At 46.2% G+C, this 23,006-nt stretch overlaps 1 protein-coding gene across 8 annotated transcripts in view; it reads left to right on the forward strand.

Moving 5' to 3' along the window:
• Window positions 1-23,006, forward strand: part of LOC129817244 (serine/threonine-protein kinase MRCK alpha-like) — a 99,120-nt gene that overhangs the window by 60,388 nt on the left and 15,726 nt on the right. For 3 of the 8 annotated variants that reach the window (XM_055872285.1, XM_055872292.1, XM_055872287.1), the window contains exons 6-25: window positions 2,261-2,354; window positions 4,282-4,482; window positions 4,754-4,771; window positions 5,631-5,769; window positions 6,026-6,135; window positions 6,303-6,382; window positions 7,322-7,488; window positions 7,989-8,117; window positions 8,472-8,605; window positions 8,754-8,996; window positions 9,185-9,295; window positions 10,716-10,960; window positions 12,340-12,445; window positions 16,251-16,375; window positions 17,198-17,303; window positions 17,435-17,586; window positions 17,826-17,917; window positions 18,151-18,227; window positions 19,477-19,515; window positions 21,663-21,782. In XM_055872285.1, coding sequence (XP_055728260.1) covers window positions 2,261-2,354; window positions 4,282-4,482; window positions 4,754-4,771; window positions 5,631-5,769; window positions 6,026-6,135; window positions 6,303-6,382; window positions 7,322-7,488; window positions 7,989-8,117; window positions 8,472-8,605; window positions 8,754-8,996; window positions 9,185-9,295; window positions 10,716-10,960; window positions 12,340-12,445; window positions 16,251-16,375; window positions 17,198-17,303; window positions 17,435-17,586; window positions 17,826-17,917; window positions 18,151-18,227; window positions 19,477-19,515; window positions 21,663-21,782 — 2,488 coding nt within the window. The remainder of the gene's footprint in view (window positions 1-2,260; window positions 2,355-4,281; window positions 4,483-4,753; window positions 4,772-5,630; window positions 5,770-6,025; window positions 6,136-6,302; window positions 6,383-7,321; window positions 7,489-7,988; window positions 8,118-8,471; window positions 8,606-8,753; window positions 8,997-9,184; window positions 9,296-10,715; window positions 10,961-12,339; window positions 12,446-16,250; window positions 16,376-17,197; window positions 17,304-17,434; window positions 17,587-17,825; window positions 17,918-18,150; window positions 18,228-19,476; window positions 19,516-21,662; window positions 21,783-23,006) is intronic. The other 5 variants (XM_055872289.1, XM_055872293.1, XM_055872286.1 and 2 more) reach the window with 4 other exon arrangements.

Below are 23,006 nucleotides of genomic sequence, written 5' to 3' on the forward strand. Positions count from 1 at the left end.
AGGCAAGTGAAAGAGGGGTGGTAGCCATGTTCTGTTTGTTTGATCTCTGCTTGTTAGCCACTCAGGTTTTCACAGTGTACTAATGGTTTATCTGGAGGAGGAACACACAGAGAGAGAGGCAGGCTAGTGCCAGGTTTGAGCCTGTAATTGAGAGGTTGGAGACACCCACAGAGGTGTTATGTAGAGTGCGTAGAGGTGTGGAGAGAGGTGCACACTGGGAAACAAAGTTTTTACTGAAGAGAAGGCATGTCAGCGGTTTTGAAATGTTTTCGTTATTTAACTAGGCAAGTCAGTTTAGAACACATTCTTATTTACAATGACGTCCTACCCCGACAACGCTGGTCCAATTGTGCGCCGCCCTATGGGACTCCCAATCATGATACAGCCTGGGTTCGAACCAGGGACTGTTGTGATGCCTAATGCAACTGCGATGCAGTGCCTTAGACCGCTGAGCCACTCGGGAGCCCAAAGACACAGTTAAAGACATGTTTGGACAGAATAAACAACACAGAAATTACTTAATTGTATCATTATAACTAAACTTGAGGCGAATGTAAGTAGTTCTGCTTTGTAGGAGGGTGTTCTGTGGGTGTACCTTTTAGCCCATTGACTTGATTCAACATGAAAAGAAAGGCTCCTTCTCTCTGTGTCCCTCGTCTGAATCCCAAATGGCATCGAGCTATTCCCTATTAAGTGCATTACTTTTGACCAGGGCCACTGGGGCTCTGGTCAACTGGTCAAAAGTAGTGCACTTTGTAGGGAATAGGGTGCCATTTTGGGCTGCAGCCTCAGTATCCTGCTGTCCAGTGAGAAGCCTTTGTTCTTTTGTATCCTGCTGCCCCCCCCCTCCCCAATCCTCTCAGCAAGCCAGGGCTTCTGTTTACCTCTTTATGCGCCTGCTTATGAGTAGGGGGTACCCCCCCCCCCCTTACACCCCTCCCTCTCCAGAGCAGGGTGTACTGTACCCCCATACTGCCCACCTACACCCTTCCCTCCAACTAGAACCCTCCCAACTTGTGTTGTGTGGGTGTGTAACTTGGATTTGCTTCAGCTAAACTGGTATGTTTTGTGCATTAATAGTATATTAATAAGTGGAACAGTGGAGACACGGGCTTGACATTGTCTGCATTAAGTGGGATGTAAAGCCTTCTCGGGACAGGGTCTCCTGGTCAGGGAGCGTGTGTGTAACCCTGTGAGGGGCCTGCCCTATTGGCAATAGAGGCAGCAAGGGTGAGGCGCGGCCCAAATAAACACAAGACTTCAAATCAAATTTTGTCACATGCGCCGAATACAACAGGTGTAGACCTTACCGTGAAATGCTTACTTACAAGCCCTTAACCAACAATGCAGCTCAAGAAATAGTTAAGAAAATAATTACTAAATAAACTAAAGTTAAAAACAATCGAATAAAATAAAAAAGTAACACAAGAAAATAACAATAACGAGGCTATATACAGGGGCTACCGGTACAGAGTTAATGTACGGGGTAAAAGTCGAGGTCACTTGTAAAGTGACTATGCATAGATAATAAACAGCGCGAAGCAGCAGTGTAAAAACAAAGGGAGGGTGGTCAATGTAAATAGTCTGGGTGGCCATTTGATTATTTCTTCAGCAGTCTTATTACTTGGGGGTAGAAGCTGTTAAGGAGCCTTTTGGTCCTAGACTTGGCGCTCCGGTACCGCTTGCCATGCGGTAGCAGAGAGAATAGTCTATGGGGAACTGGAGTATTTGACCATTTTTTGGCCCTTCCTCTGACACCGCCTAGTATATAGGTCATGGATGTCAGGAAGCTTGGCCCCAGTGACGTACTGGGCCACACGCACCACCCTCTGTAGCGCCTTCCGGTCAGATGGCGAACAGTTGCCATACCAGGCGGTGATGCAGCCGATCAGAATGCGCTCGATGGTGCAGCTGTAGAGCTTTTTGAGGATCTGGGGACCCATGCCAAATCCTGAGGGGGAAATGTGTTACTGTGCCCTCTTCACAACTTAATGAGGGTAGACGTGAAGGCATCCAGGAGACAAAACACACACTCTCTACAGAACCAAAATCTCTCTCTCCCTCACACAGTCTCTTTCTCTCACACCAAACAATCACTAGTGTGCGTTAAAGTTGTTTTCACTCTTTCATTCTCCCTCCCAGTCTCCCCCTCTGGGATATAAGTGTTTTTTGTTTTGTTCCACTCCCGCTTCCTCCATCTATCCTTCTTCCTCTTAGGTATCAGTATATTTAGTTTGGTGTCTCTGTGTGTGTCTCTCAGGGACATCAAGCCAGACAACATCCTGATGGACATGAACGGCCACATCCGCTTGGCTGACTTTGGCTCCTGCCTTAAACTCATGGAGGACGGCACGGTGAGCACATGCACACACACACGGCTATGTTCCAAACCAAACGCCTCCAAACCACCAACCAATCAACCCCCCCTCCCTTTTGGCCTCCCCTCTGGCGGATTTCATGGCTCTGCCTGTTGTTAAGACACTTCCTCTAGTTGAGCTTCTCCAAAGGGGTTGGCAACTTGGCTTTGAATGAGTTGAGACCTTAGAGGACCCGTCTCTCTAAAGCTGCTGTGACTGATGCTCTTTTGGCCCGGTTTCAGTTAAGTGTTATTTATGTAGTATTAACTCTATGGCATGGTCTCGTTCAGGTTTGGTGGACGTATTTGACTCCAAACTCACTGTAGACACGCAATTAACATCTGATTTACAGATTAATGCTCCAGATGATACATTGCCTTCAGAAAGTATCCATACCCCTTATTATTCCACATTTTGTTGTTAAAGCCTGAATTCAAAATGGATGAACAGTTTCTCAACCATCTACACGCGATACCCTGTAATGAGAAAGTGAAAACATGTTTTTAGAAATAGCACATTTATTGAAAATGAAATACGGAAATATCTCATTTATATAAGTATTCACACCCCTGAGTCAATACTTTGTAGAAGCGCCTTTGGCGGCGATTACAGCTTTGAGTCGTCTTGGGAATGTCTATTAGCTTTGCACATCTGGATTTGAGGATTTTCTCTCGTTCTTCCTTGCAGATTATCTCAAGCTCTGTTAAGTTAGATGGGGAGCGGCGGTGAACAGCAATCTTCAAGTCTTTCCCCAGATTATCAATGGGATTCAAGTCTGGGTTTTGGCTGTGCCACTCAAGGACTTCCACATTCTTGTTTTGAAGCCATTCCACTGTTGTTTGGCTGTATGTTTGGGGTACCTGTCCTGTCGGAACGTAAATCTTTGCCCCAGTCTAAGGTCATTTGCACTCTGAAGCAGGTTCTCATCAAGGATTTGCCTGTATTTGGCTCCATTCATTGTTTCCTCTATCCTTACCAGTCTCCCAGTCCCTGTTGCCGAAAAGCATCCCCATAGCATGATGCTGCCACTACATGCTTCATCTAGTGCTTTGCATTCAGGCCATAAAGTTAACATTTTGACCATAGATTCTTTTGCCTTATGCTCTGTCTTTCATGTGCCTTTTTGCAAACTCCAGTCGTGCTGTCATGTGCTTTTTTTTCTCAGGAGTCTGGCCACTCTCCCATAAACCCCAGATTGGTGAATTGCTGTATAGACTGTTGTTCTTCTGTCAAGTTCTCCCTAATCAGCCAAGGAACTCTGTAGTTCTGTCAGAGTGGTCATTGGGTTCTTGGTCACCTCCCTGATCAAGGTCCTTCTTGCCCGGTTACTCAGTTCGATCAAACGTCTAGTTCTAGGCAGGGTCTGGGTAGTTCCATATTTTCTTTTCCATTACCCAATTATGGAGACCACTGTGGCCTTGGAACATTTAAACGCTCTATAAATAGTTTTATATACTTCCCCAGATATAATGTATGTCTCATCATAATAATCTCTAAGATCTACGGTCAGTTCCTTGGACTTCATGGTATAGTTTCTGCTCTGACATGCGCTGTCAACTGTGAGACCTTATATAGACAGGTGTGTTTCTTTCTAAATCATGTCCAAACAATTGAATGAGCCACAGGTGCTCCAATCAAGTTGTAGCGACATCTTAAGGTTGATCAAAGGAAATTGGATTCACCTGAGCTCAATTTGGAGTGTCAGAGCGAAGGGGTGTTAATATTTGTGTAAATTAGATATTTTATTTTCAATAAATTTGCAAAAACTTCTAAAAACATGTTTTCACTTAGTCATTATGTGGAATAAGTCAAGGGGTGTGAATACTTTCTGACGGCACTGTAAATAAAGTATTATATGATTTACATGGTTGATCCCTCATGTCATCCATCCACTCACTAATCGATTCATCTCCTGGGCCCTCAGGTCCAGTCGTCGGTTGCCGTGGGGACCCCGGACTACATCTCTCCGGAGATCCTGCAGGCGATGGAGGATGGGAAGGGGAAGTATGGTCCTGAGTGTGACTGGTGGTCCCTGGGCGTGTGCATGTACGAGATGCTGTACGGGGAGACCCCCTTCTACGCCGAGTCATTGGTGGAGACCTACGGCAAGATCATGAACCACAAGGTGAGGGGGGCTGCTTAGTGGCTGATGGTGACTGGTAGTGACATTGTACTTACTCTACTAAAACCCATCTTTAAATAAGAGCTTTTTGTTTTTATTCAAACCTTTGTTCAAGACACGTGGGATTGTTTAGGTGTTAGGCTGAAGTCTGAGTTTGTACGTTCTAGGTACTTTCTGTTTCATAGACTTAGTTTTCTTCTTTCTGACTACAAAGCGTTCAACTCTTCCTTCTTCTCTACCCCTTTTTCTCCTGATCCTTTCCGTCCACTGACAGGAGGAGTTAGGTGCTGCTGTGAGTGTTTCTTTTTGGGGGTCTGATTGCCCAGTCCCAAATGGACCCTTTTCCCCTACCCCCTATACACTTCTAGAATCCTCTCAGATCTCCACAAGTGCATAGGCGGTAGGTGGCTTGGGGTCGATTTGGGACTGGGTCTGAGTGATAGTGGTTAAAGTGTGAGTATGTTCTGTTCAGGGGCTGTATGTATCAAGCGATTTAGAATAGGAATTCTGGTCTAAGATCAGTTTAGCCTTTTAGATCATAATGAAGAAGATTATATGGACAGAAGGGACCTGATCCTAGATCAGAACTCCTACTCTGAGACGATTGATACATACGACCCCAGGTCTGTTCATAGTTAGTTTCAGCCTATCCTGACTCCAAACCACTCCGCTCTACCTTCCTAACTCTTCCCCCTCTCCCTTCCCATCACCTTTCAACTATACCTTCACTCTCACCCGGCGGCCATATTAGCTGAAGGAATGCCTTATTTGTGTGCATTAAACTAGCTTGCATAGAACTATACTGCTTTCTACTGCAACAGGGGAAACATGCATGGGCTATATAATACATTTAAAAAATGTGCTGTGCTTCTTTGTCAAGGACCATATATATACATGAAACAGGAAAATAGTTATAGTATGGAACTATACTGCTGTTTACTGCAATAGGGGATAATGCATGATCAGTAAAAATAAACGAGAAATAGAAAGATTTGACAACTTTACACAAATAATATATTTAGATAGCATCCCAAATGGTACCCTATTCCCTGGTCAGAAGTAGTGCACTAAAATAGGGAATAAAGTGCCATTAGGCACATATTCTCATTATTCTGACTCCTTTCCCTCTCCTCCCTCCGCCGGGTCCCTAGGAGCGTTTCCAGTTCCCCCTGCAGATGACGGACGTGTCCGAAGAGGCCAAGGACCTTATCCGGCGCCTCATCTGCAGCCGTGAGCACCGCCTGGGCCAGAACGGCATCGAGGACTTCAAATCTCACCCCTTCTTCTCTGGTAGGGCTTGAAACCGTTTGAGGGGACTCCGTCTGTATCGCCGCAACTCTTGTCTGTATAACTTCAGCCTATTATTGCGCTAACTCTTGTCTCCAATCATTGAGATAAAATGACTATAGCTGCTTTTATCATGATGATTGCCGTTGAAGTGAAACTAGACGATAGTGATACGATTTTATACGACAATAAGAAACTGTATATTATGATAAATATGACCGTAAGAAACTATAATGCCAATGTCTGTCATTCCCGTCAGGCATCGACTGGGACAACATCCGTACGTGCGAGGCCCCTTACATACCAGAAGTCAGCAGCCCCACAGACACGTCCAACTTTGACGTGGACGATGACTGTCTCAAGAACTCGGTATAACTCTCTCTTTCTCTTTATGGGACTACAATCAAGGCTTAAAGAGTCTTCCTTACTCTTCTCATCTTTCCGTCTCTGTTTCCATCGTTTATCGCACCGTAATCTCAACGTTCTGCGATGTTGTAGAGGTGTGTTTTAATCAAATGTGTTTTGTGTTGTGTCAGGAGACGATGCCCCCTCCCTCGCACACGGCCTTCTCTGGACACCACCTGCCCTTCGTAGGCTTCACCTACACCAGTAAATGGTGAGTGGCCGCTATCAACGTCACTCATCTTCAGTTACAACGTTTACTTCTACAGCTTTGTTAGTATATACAGCATGCATACAAATACATCCTCACTCCTAGCCTGGTCCCAGATCTGTTTGTGCCGTCTTGCCAACCCCTATGGTCATGTTTGGCATAGCAATGAGCATAGACTACACAGCACAATCAGATCTGGGACCAGGCTACTTCACTCCTACTTTTCTATCATCTGATCTAACCTCAACCACACTGAAACTAACACTCAATTTCCACTAGTGAGAAGCTATTGAATCGGGATTGTTTGTCATCTTATCTCTTATCCTAGCCTGAAGGCTAATGGTCTGTTAATTGTGTTTTTTCTCTCCCCTTTGCTCTCTGTGTCTTTCTCTCTCACTCCCTCTCTCCTCACTTTCTCACCCTCTCTCCCCTTTCGCTACCCCTCTCTCCCCTCTTTCTCTTCCCCTCTCTCTCTCTCCCCTTTCTCCTCCCCTCTCTCTCCCCTTTCTCTTCCCCTCTCTCTCTCTCTCTCCCCTTTCTCTTCCCCTCTCTCTCTCTCTCTCCCCTTTCTCTTCCTCTCTCTCTCCCCTTTCTCTTCCCCTCTCTCTCTCTCTCCCCTTTCTCTTCCCCTCTCTCTCTCTCTCTCTCTCTCCCCTTTCTCTTCCCCTCTCTCTCCCCTTTCTCTTTCCCTCTCTCTCTCTCTCTCCCCTTTCTCTTCCCCTCTCTCTCTCTCTCCCCTTTCTCTTTCCCTCTCTCCCCTTTCTCTCTCCCCTTTCTCTTTCCCTCTCTCCCCTTTCTCTTCCCCTCTCTTCCCCTCTCTCTCTCTCTCTCCCCTTTCTCTCCCCCTCTCTCTCTCTCCCCTTTCTCTTCCCCTCTCTCTCTGCCCTTTCTCTTCCCCGCTCCCCTTTCTCACTCCCTGTCCTCTTTCTCCCCCACCTCCAGTACCCTATCTGACCGGGGCTGTTTGAGGGAGTCCGGTGGTTTGGGTCCGGCACAGATGGATGTGTGTGTCCAGCGCAGTCTGGAGGAGAGTCTAGCTACCGAAGCCTACGAGAGGAGGATACGACGCCTGGAGCAGGAGAAGACTGAGCTCAGCCGCAAGCTGCTAGGTACACACACACACGCACATATACACTGAGTGTACAGAATATTATGAATATTGAGTTGGATCCCCCCTTTCCTCTTAGAACAGCCTCAATTCATAGGGGCATGCACTCTACAAGGTGTCGAAAGCGTTCCACAGGGATACTGGCCCATGTTGACTCGAAAACTTCCCAGTCGTGTCAAGTTGGCTGGATGTCCTTTGGGTGGTGAACCATTCTTCATACACACAGGAAACTGTTGAGCGTGAAAAACCCAGCAGCGTTGCAGTTCTTGACACAAACTGGTGCGCCTGGCTCCTACTACCACAAAGGCACTTAAATCTTTTGTCTTGCCCGTTCACCCTGTGAATGGCACAAATACACAATCATGTCTCAGTTGTCTCAATCCTTCTTTAACCTGTCTCCTCATCCGGGACACTCTCCAGATGTTTAATTTACACACCGTCTCTCTAATACTCTGAAATCACTTTCACCCTCCCCTCAACCTCTCCTCTTTCCTCTTCCAGAGTCGACCCAGACAGTCCAGGCCCTGCAGCACGCGTCAGGAGAAGGACCAGCACCCGTCCCCTCTAACAAGGAGGTGGAGATCAGGAGTCTGAAGACTGAGATTGACATCCTCAAGAAACAGATCGCAGGTAAACATTCATCTGTAAAGATGTTGCTGTGTAGTCGAACACAAACACATTCCAGCCAGGTCAGCGTTGACCATGCATGGATAGAGTCGGACTGGAAATACATTCTACATAATGGGCAAGTGCAGATACAAAATGGAAAGATGGACAGTAATGGCTAGGAAGACGTAATAGCTGGCAATAAATAATGCATACAGTAAACAAGCCAGGTTCACTATGGGAATTGCATAGTCATTGACCTATAAAATGAAATATATAATGACCGAAAACATACATCAGAGGGAAATGTAATGCATATTGGCCAATGTTGTGTATAACAACATTGACCCTCTGTAATGTGGGTAATGTGTGTGTCAGACTCAGGTCAACTGGAGCAGAAGTTGGAGGAAGCTACATCAGCCCGTCGAGAAATGGAGGGCTCATCCAAACACCTCAGGAGCCTGGAGAAACAGATGAAGAGCCTCAACCTGGAGAGGGACGACCTGCACAAGGTGTGTGTGTGTCGGTGTGCTTCTTCCCTAGGCCTCGATACTGTATTGGGTTAACTCACCCTATTCACCACCAGCATACAGCACCCGCCTGGGTGTTACTCCCAGTCATTCAGTGTCAGCCACTAACCCTGACCCTCATTCCCTATAGGACTTAATGGAGGCCAGTGAGAAGATGAAGAGTCAGTCTAAGGAGTTGAAAGAAGCCCACAGCCAGAGGAAGCTGGCCATGCAGGAGTTCTCCGAGCTCAACGAGCGTCTGACTGACCTCCGATCAGCCAAGCAGCGCCTGGGCCGTCAGCTCCGGGACAAGGAGGAGGAGATGGAGGCTTTGTCCCAGAAGGTGGAGGCTCTACGGCTGGAGGTGCGCAAGGCCGAGAGGTCCAAGAAGGAGGTAGAGTAGTCTCGTGGTTCTTCGAGGTATTGGTGTGTCTGTGTGATGGATGTTTTTTTTACCTCTTTAGTTTTGGATAGTTTGTGTGTGCGTGTCTATATGTCTACGTGAAAGAAGATCTGTGGTGGCCTCGTGTGTGTGTGGTGTGTGTGTGTGTGTATTAACCCCTTGCTGGATGTGTCTCTCAGATGGAGGCCCAGTCCGAGGAGCAGACAGCAGACGCTCAGAAGGAGAGGAAGCTGAGAGAACGATCAGAGCAGCACTGCAGACAGCTAGAGGAGGAGCTGGACGGACTCAAGGTAACACACACTGAAGGCCTTCACGGGGGGGCCAAAAAGATGGCCCTGGGGCTTTCCCACCTGGACCCGGTATGCGTAAATTTATTTGTAAAATATGGAGACCCATTCCGAACGGACTCGCGGACAACTAGATCCGTTCCGTATAGAACTGGTCAGATCCAGACTCTGTCCGATCCGAGTGAAGGAAGCAGCAGAAAAGGTTTAAGCGACTTTAATAAACCGGAGCTGATAAAGTGCGAGGGAGAAGAAGTAGAGAGAGGTGATGCTCTAGCAGGGGCCGTGCTGTGTGTGTAGGCTACTGTGAGTGTGAGCGAGTGACTGAGGGAAGAATGAGGGAGAAACGGCAACCAACCAAGCCGACTCGCTCTATAGTAGACTAACAGCTGCCAGAGCAAGGTTATTTATCATCAAATATGATTACGTAGTACCTTTCTTGACTGCATCAAACTGGGAGAAGCTAGTTAAGTAAGCTAGCTAGCTAGCTAGCAGCTAGCTAGGCTAATTGAGGTTGCATGCGCTTTCTCGTCCTGCACCGTTACAAACAACAACTCCATTCAGAATATAAAGTAGCAGCATGCCTGTTGGCTCTTGGTCGTTGTAACCTATACTTCTCCTTTATGTTTTAATTCCGTCATTTTTATTCCTTCTTCCATTGATTAGATCTTTTTTTACTTTTGCCACACACGAAGGCTCTGACTGTAGCCTATTGCCCCTTTGATGACTTATGATTGGCCAACAACAAGCTACCTGAGGCATTCTCGTGAAAAGCAAAGAGCTGCAGCATAAATGATACAATTTCTCTCTCTCGCTCAGCAATCGTGTTCAGATCTGTATGGTTCCTTCCAGATCAGTCAGTTAAAATTACACATACCCTTGACAATCATATCAGATCCGACCCAGACCCGTGACATTATTTAGAATTCTGGATCCGAATCCACTCGGATCCCGGATCGGGTCTCAGGTATTCGTGTACAGGTGGATTCGTGAGGACCTCTAACACACGCACACACAAATACACACACACAGATACCCTTTCTATAAGACGTAACTCACCATTCTCTTACTTTCTCTCACTCTCTGTTGCTCGTGTACAGATCTTCACAGATGTAAGCAGACGCTCTTATCCAGAGCGACTTGTAGTCAGAAACGCACATGTAGGCGATGTGAAATGGCTAGCTAGTTAGCGTAGCGTGCAATCGTTGACGTCACCCATTCGGAGACCTAGAAGTCGTTTTTTTTTTTTTTTACAGGGGTGGAAACAATACTGTAACTCACAAAACACACACACCTGGGGTGTGTTCACTAGGAACCAAAAGGAAGCAAACTTTTTCCATTGCAAAGTATTTTGCTCCGGCATGCACTAATGAACACACCCCTGGTACGTGTGTATTTGGCTAACTCCTCTCTTCCCCTGAACCAGAAGCAGGTGGGGCCGTCAGCTTCGGTGGTGGGCTCGGACCAGAGCCAGGAAGTGGGGAAGCTGCGTGCCGACCTGGAGAAGAAGACCTTGTTCTACGAGGAGGAGCTGAGCAGGAGGGAGGCGCAGCACGCCAACGAGCTCAAGGGCCTCCGCAAGGAGCTCCGCGACGCTGAGGGACAGCAGCTCACCCTGCAGAAGGAGATCCTGGTGCTCAAGGACAAACTGGAGAAGACGCGCAGGGAGAGGTGTGTTTGTCTTGTCTGTCTACATGTATTTCTTTGTGTGTATAATGGGTTATGTGCGCTACCGCCTTAGTAGAATTGGACATCCACAACACTCATAGACTTATAGGACAGTCAATTTAGAGACATAGACAAAGCATTCATGTGGTTCTGGTTAAAACCTTTTTGTAGTACATGGAGATATACTATACATGGCCGACTGGGTTCTTCCCCTTCTTTGCAGCGAGGGTTATACGAGGTAAACATGGTCAAAGTTACTTCACTCTGGACTCTACTGTGCTCACAGTGTAGTTTGATCTCAGATTCCTCCTATTAGGATTGTCACCATACCAGTATCGTGATACAAACATTTTCCATGGCACAAAAAAACCCACAAAGCAGACTAAAATCATTGCTCCTTTTAAAAACCTGCTTCATGTCAAATATTGTGTGCTATAGCTCGGGAAATAAACACGTGACAACATGAGGCAGTTAAGAACGGTTTTCCTTAAGATATGAAGTCCACTTCAAGTTTTCGTGTTCCTTGCTAAGATGCATCTGAGTACCACGATACCGGTATCGTCACAACCCTACCCCTCTGTTGTGACCTTGCTCCTGAGAAGACTCTTGTACATGTCTTAGAGTTCCTTAGATCTAACTGCCGTTGTTTGTCTGTCTACTTGAACATTTCCATTGAAAGTGCCTATGGAGTTGACCCATTCAGTAGAACAGTTACTCTCTCTCTGTGTAGTAGCACTCACCTGACAGTGTACTCGTCCTCTTCTTTCCAGCGAGGTTTATGCAAGGTAAACATGGTTAACGTTACTTCACCCTGGCCTCAACTGTGCTGTACTCGCAGTGTAGTTTAACGCTAGTTACCTTCTCTCCTCTGACCTAGCTCCTGAGAAGACCCTTGTTCATGTGTTAGAGTCACTTAGATCTAGCTAGTGTTATCCCCCTCTGCCTCTATCCAAGAAGCAACATTCCTCTAACCTAACGGCACCTGATACAGACTGACACTGGAGGAAAAGCTGTAAGCCGTTGTTTTTCTACCCTCCAGCATCCCCGGCTTGCCTAGTTCAAACTGTGTGCGCCCCGAATGGAACCCTATCCCCTATTTAGTGCACTACTTTTGACCAGGGCCCATAGGGAATGGGTTGCCATTTGGGATGCAGATCTGGCTCCTGGATAGTCTCTTTAACAGTATTGATGTGGTTGAGATTAATATGGCATGTCTGACGGGGCTTTGTCTCAATGCTCCTTATCTGGCCTATGTGTGTATTCATCGGACCTTGCTCTGAATAGCAGGTATAGTGTGTGGTTGATGTGTTTGTGTAAGTGATGATGGAACATCTGAATATGTGTGTGTGTGTGTCTCGTGTGTGTGTGTGTGTGTGTGGCAGCCAAAGCGAGCGTGAGGAGTTTGAGACGGAGTACAAGCAGAAGTACGAGAGGGAGAGGGTCATTTTGACCGAGGAGAACAAGAAGCTCTCCAGTGAACTGGACAAGGTGAGATGTTATACACGCACACGCACACGCACACGCACACACACACACACACACACACACACACACTGCCCTGACCTGAGGTAACCCTCTCACACACACATTCCAATTCTCGCATCATTTGACCCCCCCCCCCCCCCCCCCCACCTCAAATCAAATGAAATTGTATTTGTCTCATGCGCCGAATACAACCGGTGTAAACCTTACTGTGAAATGCTTACTTACAAGCTCATAACCAACAATGCAGTTCAAGAAATAGAGTTAAGAAAATATTTACTAAATAAGCTAAATAAAAAATAAATGGTAACTCAATAAAATCTTAATAACATGACTATATACAGGGGGTACCTGTACAGAGTCAATGTGCGGGGGTACAGGTTAATCGAGGTAATTTGTACATGTAGGTAGGGGTAAAGTGACTATGCATAGATAATAAACAGCGAGTAGCAGCAGTGTAAAAACAAATGGGGGTGTCAATGTAAATAGTCCGCTTGACCATTTGATTAATTGTTACAAGCTGTTAAAGAGCATTTTGGACCTAGACTTGGCGCTCCGGCACCGCTTGCCGTGCGGTAGCAGAGAGAACATTCTATTACTTGGGTGACTTGAGTCTTTGACCATTTGTTGGGCCTTCCTCTGACACCGCCTAGTATAGGATGCTCTCTATGGTGCAGTTGTATAACTTTTTGAGGATCTGAGGACCCATGCCAAAAAATTATCTGTATCCTGAAGGGAAACGGTGTTGTCGTGCCCTCTTCATGGCTGTCTTGGTGTGTTTGGACCATGATAGTTTGTTTTTTGGTGATGAGAACACCAAGGAACTTGAACCTCTCGACCCGCTCCACTACAGCCCAGTCAATGTTAATACTGGCTTTTTCGGCCCTCCTCTTCCTGTAGTCCACGATCAGCTCCTTTGTCTTGCTCACGTTAAGGGAGAGGTTGTCCATACTGCCAGGTCTCTGACATCCCTATAGGCTGTCTCGTTGTCGGTGATCAGGCCTACCACTGTTGTGTCGTCAGAAAACTTAATGATGGTGTTGGAGTCGTTCTTTGTCACGCAGTCGTGGGTGAACAGGGTATAGAGGAGGGGACTAATCATGCACCCCTGAGGGACCCCCGTGTTGAGGAGCAGTGTGGCAGATGTGTTGTTGCCTACCCGTACCACCTGGCGGCGGCCCGTCAGGAAGTCCGGGATCCAGTTTGCGAGGAAGATGTTTAGACCCTGGGGTTCTTAGCTTAGTGATGAGCTTAGTGGGCACTATGGTGTTGAACGCTGAGGTGTAGTCAATGAACAGCATTCTCACATAGGTGTTCCTTTTGTCCAGGTGGAAAAGGGCAGTGTGGAGTGCAATTGAGATTGCGTCATCTGTGGATCTGTTGGGGCGGTATTGGAGTGGGTCTAGGGTTTCTGGGATGAGGGTGTTGATGTGACCCATGACCAGCCTTTTAAAGCAATTCATGGCTACCAACGTGAGTGCTGCAGGGTGGTAGTCATTTAGGCAGGTTACCTTCGTTTTCTTGGGCACAGGGTCTATGGTGGTCTGCTTGAAACATAGGTATGTAGGTATTACAGACTCAGTCAGGGAGAGGTTGAAAATGTCAGTGAAGACACTTGCCAATTGGTCCACGCATGCTCTGAGTACACGCCCTGGTAATCCTTCTGAACCTGCGGCCTTGTTAATGTTGACCTTTTTAAAGGTCTTACTCACATCGGCTACGGAGAGCGTGATCACACAGTCGTCCGGAACAGCTGGTTCTCATGCATGCTTCAGTGCTGCTTGCCTCGAAGCAAGCATAAAATACATTTAGCTCATCTGGTAGGCTTGCGTCACTGGGCAGCTTGCGGCTGGGTTTCCCTTTTGAATTCCGTAATAGTTTGCAAGACCTGCAACATCTGATGAGCGTCAGAGCCAGTGTAGTACGATTCAATCTTAGTCCTGTATTGACGCTTTGCCTGTTTGATGGTTCGTCTGAGTGCATAGCGACATAACCAGACATTGCTGTTCTGTCCTGCCGATGCACAGAAAACCCTATCCTACTAACCCGTTGGTAGGATAGTCTCGAATGGAAATCATCCAGATTATTCTCCAGTGATTGCACGTTGGCCAATAGAACTGACGGTAGAAGCGGGTTACCCACTCGCCGTGGATTCTGACAAGACACCCCGATCTCCGCCCCCTGTATTTGTGTATTTTCTTCGCGTGAATGACGGGGATTTGGGCCTGGTCTCGGAGATGCAGTATATCCTTCGCGTCGGACTCATTAAAGAAAACATTTTCGCACAGTTTGAGGTGAGTAATCGCTGTTCTGATATCCAGAAGCTCTTTTTTGTCATAAGAGACGGTAGCAGCAACATTATGTCCAAAATAAGTTACAAACAATGCGAAAAAACAAACAAAATAGCACAGTTGTTTAGGATTCCGTAAAACAGCAGCCGTCCCCTCCGGCGCCACCCTTCTCTCCTGGCGAAGCCAATATAATCACTGTTCATCTATATCTACCTTCAAAACAGACCACAGTCTCTTACACACGCAAATGGACCGGCCCGTTGGATCCCATACTATTGACTTTGGAAGTGGGAGAAATGGGAATGAGAATTGGAAGTTCCCAAGCAAAATACTTTTGTAGGAGTTCTGACGTATCGTATTAAAAGTGATGTTTGTTTTTGTGGTATTGTATATTAAGTATGAAGCAATGCCTGGAAGTTGATAGCAGCCAGGGTAGGGTGTATGTGGAAAATAGGGAACATTCCCCAACACTTCCTGAACACATGCTCAACTTGTGCCAGGGAAGAATAGGGAGAAGCACATATCGTTGCCTGTGTCTCAAATGACAGCCTATTCCATTTATAGTGCGTTACTTCTGACCATGGGACTTGTCAAAGGAAATGCACTATTTGGGAAATGGGTGCCAATTGGGACGCAGACCCATATCATTCTGTTTCACATGCTTTCCCGCATGAAAGCCAGAACACACGGATCAGATTATACATATATATATATATTTTCTATAAATGATCAGATTATATTTAAATGTTTTCTATTCTAAAGCTAGCTGCTTTCGTTCGGAAATACATTTAACACATGTCAACAAATGCAAGGTTACCTTGGAACTATTATATTTAGCCTGTTTAAATGATCCTTCAAACTGTGTATTATAACTCTGGGTCCATGTTAGCTTGCACTTACCATTTTTTTGCTGGTCCTATGTCAACCAACAACCTACTTGCCACTTATCAGATTTTTTGCCATGTGCGCAGTAATAATTCACCGCTGTCAAACCATTACGCTAAAACACATTCCCTTTGCAACTGTCAAGTAGCTTATAATTACCAAGCTAGCTACAGGTATTTCTAAATGGCCAGTTGCCACGAGGGCCTAGGATCAGCACTTATGACGTCATCGATCATAATTGTATTATATGGATGACTAGTGAGCTCCTCTCTCCACCTCCCTGCCCTCCTCCCTGTCTTTCTCTCTACCCACCCTACATTGGCATCCACCCCTGGCCTGTCCTTCTCTCCCCTCTTCTTTTAACATTCCCCTGTACCCTCTTTTTTTTTATGCCCCCTCCCCCCTTCCCTAACTTTCTTACCCTTTGCCCTAACCTTTTCTCCCCTCTCTCCTCTGTCCCTCTTTCTCCGACCCTGCCCTGCCTTTCCCCACCCTGTCATACGCTTGAAAATCTGGCGCAGCATGGCTCAAATTAAAGTTCTATTGCAATATCTGCTGAGGTTGCCAACCTCTGTATAATATCTATGGCTCTGATTGACTTTGTGTTGCCCTCTGTCCTGTCCTCTCTCCTCTAGCTGACGTCCATGTTTGAGAAGCTGAGCAGCAGCAACAGACAGCTGGAGGAGGAGATGAGGGAGCTGGCTGACAAGAAGGAGAGCGTTGCTCACTGGGAGGCCCAGATCACTGAGATCATACAGTGGTGAGGGACGGAGAGACATACAGGACACACACACACACACTCTGTAACAATGAACTGATACAGTGGTGAGTGGTGCCCCCTGCCGGCCACTCCAGGCCACTGCAGTAGGAGAAACAGGAATAGAGTCTGGCCCAGAGCTCCTGGTTTCCACTAGATAGCACAGCCATAAAGACAGTATTGGTTATATTGTAAAAAATCATGAAAACCAAAATGTGCCTTTTGGATTTACTGTACGGTTATGGTTAGTACTGTGGTTGTGGATAGGGTAGTAACTAGTGACGACCAGAGCTCCTGTATGGACCTTAGAGACCCCTATTGGGGGAAATGTGTATGTACCGGCCAGGATTGTTCAGAACCCTCTGTGCCCTGTATGTACACATAGAACTCTGGCTCTGGGCCTATTTAGTGTTTGTCCCAAGTGGCACCCTATTCCTTTATAGTGCACTAATTTTGACCGAAGCCCAGGGCTGTGGTCAAACGCGGTGCACTATATCGGGAATAGGGTGCCACTTGGGACATATCCTTAATCTAATACTCAATGGGAGGGCAATGGCAAGTTATTGTAACCGTATTGTAATCTTGCAGTCCAGTTAAAGTGACAGTTTGGATATGATAGCTTATGCAACGGATACTGCGGTTAGTGAGTTGTGAGGGCTGCTCATATCCCTGTATTTATTGACTGTGCGACAGGGTTAACGAGTTCATGCGCGCTACCTACAGGGTAGGGCTTACCTGCAGGGTGTGTGTCTGTGCGCCCACATGAGTGCGTGTGTTTGTATAATGACGCGAGGGAATGTGTCCTCTGTGACGTGTGTGTTCCAGGGTGAGCGATGAGAAGGATGCGCGAGGTTACCTCCAGGCTCTGGCCACTAAGATGACCGAGGAGCTGGAGGGACTGAGAAACACCAGCCTAGGTGCCAGGGCCACGGTGAGACATATACACACACACACACGCAAGAACCTCTGTACCTCTCTCCTCACATCTGCATTGAACTTACCCTTCTTCATTTGCGTCCCTTTCACCCCCCCCCCCCTCTCCCTCCTCTCTCCCCCCTACAGCAGGACATGCCGTGGAAGGTGCGGAGGTTCGCTAAGCTGGACATGTCGGCCCGTCTGGAGCTGCAGTCTGCACTGGACGCTGAGATCAGAGCCAAGCAGGCCATCCAGGACGAACTGAACAAAGTCAAGGCCTCCAACATCTCCACTGAGTGGTACGTCCACTGCTGCTCTTACTTACTTGTCTACCTTTAAACTCTTAGTCTAAGAACTACGCTGAGACTTAGAAAATCTTTATTGCTCAAAAAGGGAACATGGGATATGGGGCACATTCAACGGCAGTACAGTGCAGTCAGTCAAGAGCGCGCACCTAAAGCATTACTCTGTTACGCTTGCATGATCGCATTTGGCATTGTTGACGTTCTCTGGCTCATCTACCCTCCTGTCTCCTCAGTAAGCTGCAGGAGTCGGACACTAAGAACCAGGACCTGCTAGCTGAGATTGAGAGGCTGAAGAAGGAGACGGAGGAGCTCCGCCTGCGCAGGGGTGAGACTGGAACCATCACCTCTGACCTGTGTTTCTCCTCTCAAAGCTATATGTTCTGTTTGAGTGCAGACCTTTTCGTTTTTATATGTATGGAATATCTGGTCTTAAGCACCGACTGAGAAACTTTCAATGTATGAAACTGGGAGAGGGCAAAATGTTTCTACTTTCTCTGTGCTGCTTTTAGGACAGCATGGTGATGTGATTGTGGTCTCTGGTGGGGTTGTTTTGTGTAGGTGTGAAGCACCAGGACTCCCAGAACTCCTTTCTGGCCTTCCTCAACGCCCCCACCACAGCCTTGGACCAGTTCGATGTAAGTAGCCATCCCTCGCACTTTTACAGACAGGATGGCTTTTTAATCATCTGCTCTAAATTCCACGGTCTCTGACTTGTTTAAAGATCAGAGGAAATGTTTAAAGGCCTCTCTTCTTTTGTTGAGTGACCGTGTCTTCCTTCACTTTTTTTTACATTTATTTCATTAACAGATTTTGTTCAGAACATTCATTTTCTTCTATTAATTTTCTTTATTTCATTTGTGTAAATATTTCACATCTTGTTTTTATTTGGTTCTCCTTGCTTTCATGTTCTGCTACGTCAGGATTATTTCTCCTCATCCTCATCCTCTTTAATAGATTTTTGGGAAGACGTAAGTTTCTGTTGGGCAGTGGCTGACGTGTGTGGAGCTCTAGACTGTAGATGGATAATAAGCTAACTAGTTGCCTCAGAGCGTGGTGGTGTGATTGGATCCAGTGTTTGTGTGAGTGAGTGGACCATACCTCTCTGTGTTCGTCCGTGTGGGTATCTGTGAGCGTCGTAGCTAGTCCCGTGTGAGTAGATAAGCCTACTAGCCAATGAGTCTTCTGTGAATGTAGTAGTGGATCAGCAGCATCCCCAGTCTTTGGCTATGTCCCAATTTTCCACCCTTCTCCCAAATTGTGCACTTGCACACTCTGTGTCATGCATTTAAAAGCAAAGGGTTGGCTAGAGGGAGTTTCCACCATTGTTAAATCCATGTGAGAAAGTGCTCAGTTCAGGAAAAGGGCGGAGAAACGGAAAATAGCCATTGCGTGAGTGGGGTTTGCAGCAGCAGAATTTGGGCTCCTTGGAATTTAGTCAAGACTTGAAAGAATGTTTGTATACTGAGCCGATTCCTCCCACTTAGTATAGAGACATTCTTTGATGCCATCCATGGCTACTTGGCTTTGAGTCCAGACACTACAGAACATACTGTTTAACACTCTGGAGTGAGCTTCCCTTCCACACTGTAGTACCATCACGAGTTCCCCTGTTAGTCCAAGAGTCTATGTCCCATATCGCACCCTATTCACTACTTTTGATCAGGGGCTGTGGTCAAAAGTAGTGCACTATGTAGGGAATAGGGTGTCATTTGGGACACCGAGAGTTATTACCCAATCCAGGCAGTGTCCTTCAGTGCAATGTGGAAAGGACATCCTCAGCAAATAGATAGGCTACCATTCCTTTTAATGTGACCTATTTAAGAGCCACTTCAGATGTTGACTTCTTTCCATTTTTCTGTCCCTCTCTCCCTCCCCCCACTGAAGCGCTCTCCATCAGTTGGGCCAACTAGCAAAGGCAGACGAGTAAGCTAAGCAGCGGTTCTGTGCTTGTTATTTTGTCTGTGCCCAATCACCCTCTGAACCTCAACTGTGTCTGTTGCATGAAAGGGAATGTATTGTGTGTGTTGTGTCGGTTGTTATGCATGGGGCTTTGTGGAGATGCAACATTTGGACTTTCAAAAAAGTGAAGTATTTTATTGTATTTGTCTTTGCTTTTAAGGCATGGTGTATGTATGGGTGTATGGCCTGCACTGTAGTCCTCCAATAAACTACAGTAGCGTATATGTGTGCATTTACTGCAGTTGTTTCGTTATCCTCCAAGTGACTTTGTGGATTTCCCAAAACCAAATGTATGGTGTGGCTGTGCTCTTGTCCCTCGTGGCTACAGTCGGCATGGTCAATGGGCTACAGTGCATTCGAACAGACTTACGTGACAGACTTATTCTAGAATTGATTAAAAACAAAATGATCCTCATCAATCTACACACAATACCCCATAATGACAACGCAAAAACAGGTTTTTAGACATTTTTGCAAACGTGTATATATTACAAGAACAACAAAAAGGTTAACACATTTACGTAAGAATACCCTTTACTCAGTAATTTGTTGAAGCACGTTTGGCAGTGATTACAGCCTCTAGTCTTCTTGGGTGTGACACTACAAGCTTGGCACACCTGTATTTGGGGAGTTTCTCCCACTTTTATCTGCAGATCCTCTCAAGCTCTGTCAGGTTGGATGGAGAGCGTCGCTGCACAGCTATTTTCACATCTCTCCAGAGATGTTCGTTTGGGTTCAAGTCGGAGCTCTGGCTGGGCCAATCAAGGACATTCAGAAACTTGTCCTGAAGCCACTCCTGCGTTGTCTTGGCTGTGTGCTTAGGGTCGTTACCCAGTTGGAAGGGGAACCTTCGCCCCAGTCTGAGGTCCTGAGTGCTCTGGAGCAGGTTTCCATCAAGGATCTCTCTGTACTTTGCTCCGTTCATCTTTCCCTCGATCCTGACTAGTCTCCCAGTCCTTGCCATTGGAAAAACATCCCCACAGCATTATGCTGCCACCACCATGCTTCACTGTAGGGATGGTGCCAGGTTTCCTCCAGATGTGACGCTTGGCATTGAACCAAGAGTTCAATCTGGTTTCATCAGACCAGAGAATCTTGTTTCTAATGGTCTGAGAGTCCAGTAAGTGCCTTTTAGGCAAACCAAGCAGGGTGTCATGTGCTTTTTTACTGAGATGTAGCTTCCGTCTGGCCACTACCATAAAGACCTGATTGGTGGAGAGCTGCAGAGATGGTTGTCCTTCTGGAAGGTTCTCCAATCTTCACAGAGGAACTCTGGAGCTTTGTCAGAGTGACCATCGGGTTCTTTGTCACCTCCCTGACCAAGGCCCTTCTCCCCCGATTGCTCTTGGCCAGGCGGCCAGCTCTAGGAAGAGTCTTGGTGGTTCCAAACTTCTTCCATTTAAGAATGATGGTGGCCACTGTGTTCTTGGGAACCTTATATAGACCGGTGTGTGCCTTTCCAAATCATGTCCAATCAACTGAATTTACCACAGGTGGACTCCAATCAAGTTGTTGAAACATCTCAAGGATGATCAATGGAAACAGGATGCACCTGAGCTCAAGTTCGAGTCTCATAGCAAAGGGTCTGAATACTTATGTAAATAAGGTATTTTGTTTAATAATTTTTTTACATTTGCAAAAATGTCTAGAAACCTGTTTTCGCTTTGTCATTATTATAGGCTATTGGATGTAGATTGATGAGGAGAAAATGTATTTGATCCATTTTAGAATAAGTCTGTAGTTGTAACAAAATGTGGTAAAAGTCGATGGGTCTGAATACTTTCTGAATGCACTGTATGTGTAGCACTCGTGTCATGTGCATTGTTCATGGGTTTGTGGTCCAAACTGTAGGCTTCCTAATGACCGTTGACCAATGGATTGGTCAGTCCTATCTCTGCTACGACTACAATCTCCATTTACCTCTCTAATACTGTGCATCTACCTGGTTGAATTGTTTTCTTGCTTTTTACTCTAAGCATGGATGGTGCTTTTTGGTCCCTTTTAGCTTCCTTACTTTCTACCAACTCCATCACAACCTGTTTCTATATTCCTGTTTCCTGCAACCCACCTTTCTTCATTTATTTCTCTCTCTCTCTCATCCTTTTTTCCAGGTGGACTCGGTGGATAACTTCACTCCCTCCAACACTCCATCCAGAGGCGAGGACTCCAAGTCCCAGCTCAAGTCTCGCTCACGGTCGCCCTCCATGGCCAGCGACGTGGAGCCTATAGAGGTGAACTCTAACCTCTGAACTTTGGACCTCAACTTATATTATGCTTAATCTTAGACTGTTCTTAATCTATAAGGGCTGATTTTCTGACCATAAAATAAAAACTAGGTATATATTGTGCTGTACTTAGGGCTGTTAAAGTGACCATATTACCATATTGGTCACGAGTAATGAAGGCAGTCAAATTCCACATGACCCTTTAGTCACAGTAATTAGGCTTCTCCAAGCTCTGATGCTGCTGATGGCCAAACTTGCTAACTGCATGGTACTCCGCACCCTATTGTTCCTCTAATCACCCTGACATCAATGCAAATGTAATCAAAAATCTAATCAAACACTTCATGAGAGCCCATGAGCTCATGTTGCGCAAGAAAATGAAGCACATAAATCCGCTTTACAAGGGGTTTAGAGCCTAACTGGCATTCATAAGCTGCGAGTGAGTTTCAAGTTTGGGGAAGATTATTTTCACCATAAAAATACACCTTTATAATAAAAGCATTACACGCATAATCGCATTTGCGGTCACTTTTGATAATGGTGTTTTCCCGCCAATGAAATTTGTGCTTATAGCCTACTGCCGTGTGCACATTGCTGAGCTTATAATGTGAAGAAATAGCCTAATAGTTTATCAACGTTTTAAGCTAAACGTTCTGATCTGTTGCGTCTGCCACATTGTGTAAAAAAAGTATTTTTGATGCAAGTGGTTGTATTAATTTGAGATCTATCGCATCCCACAACTGTCCCAGACTATGTTTGGAATATTTGTCTCTCGTACAGAATAGAATAGGTACATTTTTGTACTATGGGGGATAGTACATTGACATAGGCTAGTGCTTTTGCTGTTCGTTAGACATACTCATCTTGTTGGCTGACCAAAACTAAATGTGGACAGTTCTTCCAATATCTTCAATATGCACCTCGGAATTGGACAAGGACGCGCGCAGTTGTTCCCGACGTGTCTGTCTTCCATATCCGCAGCAGATCTCCAAGGTGAACAGCCTCTGGCATGTTAGAACAAAAAAGAGAAGATGTTAGAGATAGACCCGATCACGTGATGGTGAGCCATGTGAGTGAGAGGTGCTTCTGAGCGGACAGCACTCAGGGAGAAGGGTACAACACAGCACTCAGGGAGAAGGGCACGACACAGCACTCAGGGAGAAGGGCACGACACAGCACTCAGGGAGAAGGGCACGACACATCACTCAGGGAGAAGGACACGACACAGCA

This window comes from Salvelinus fontinalis, chromosome 20, assembly GCF_029448725.1.
Source record: "Salvelinus fontinalis isolate EN_2023a chromosome 20, ASM2944872v1, whole genome shotgun sequence".
In the NCBI taxonomy this organism is placed as follows: Eukaryota; Metazoa; Chordata; class Actinopteri; order Salmoniformes; family Salmonidae; genus Salvelinus; species Salvelinus fontinalis.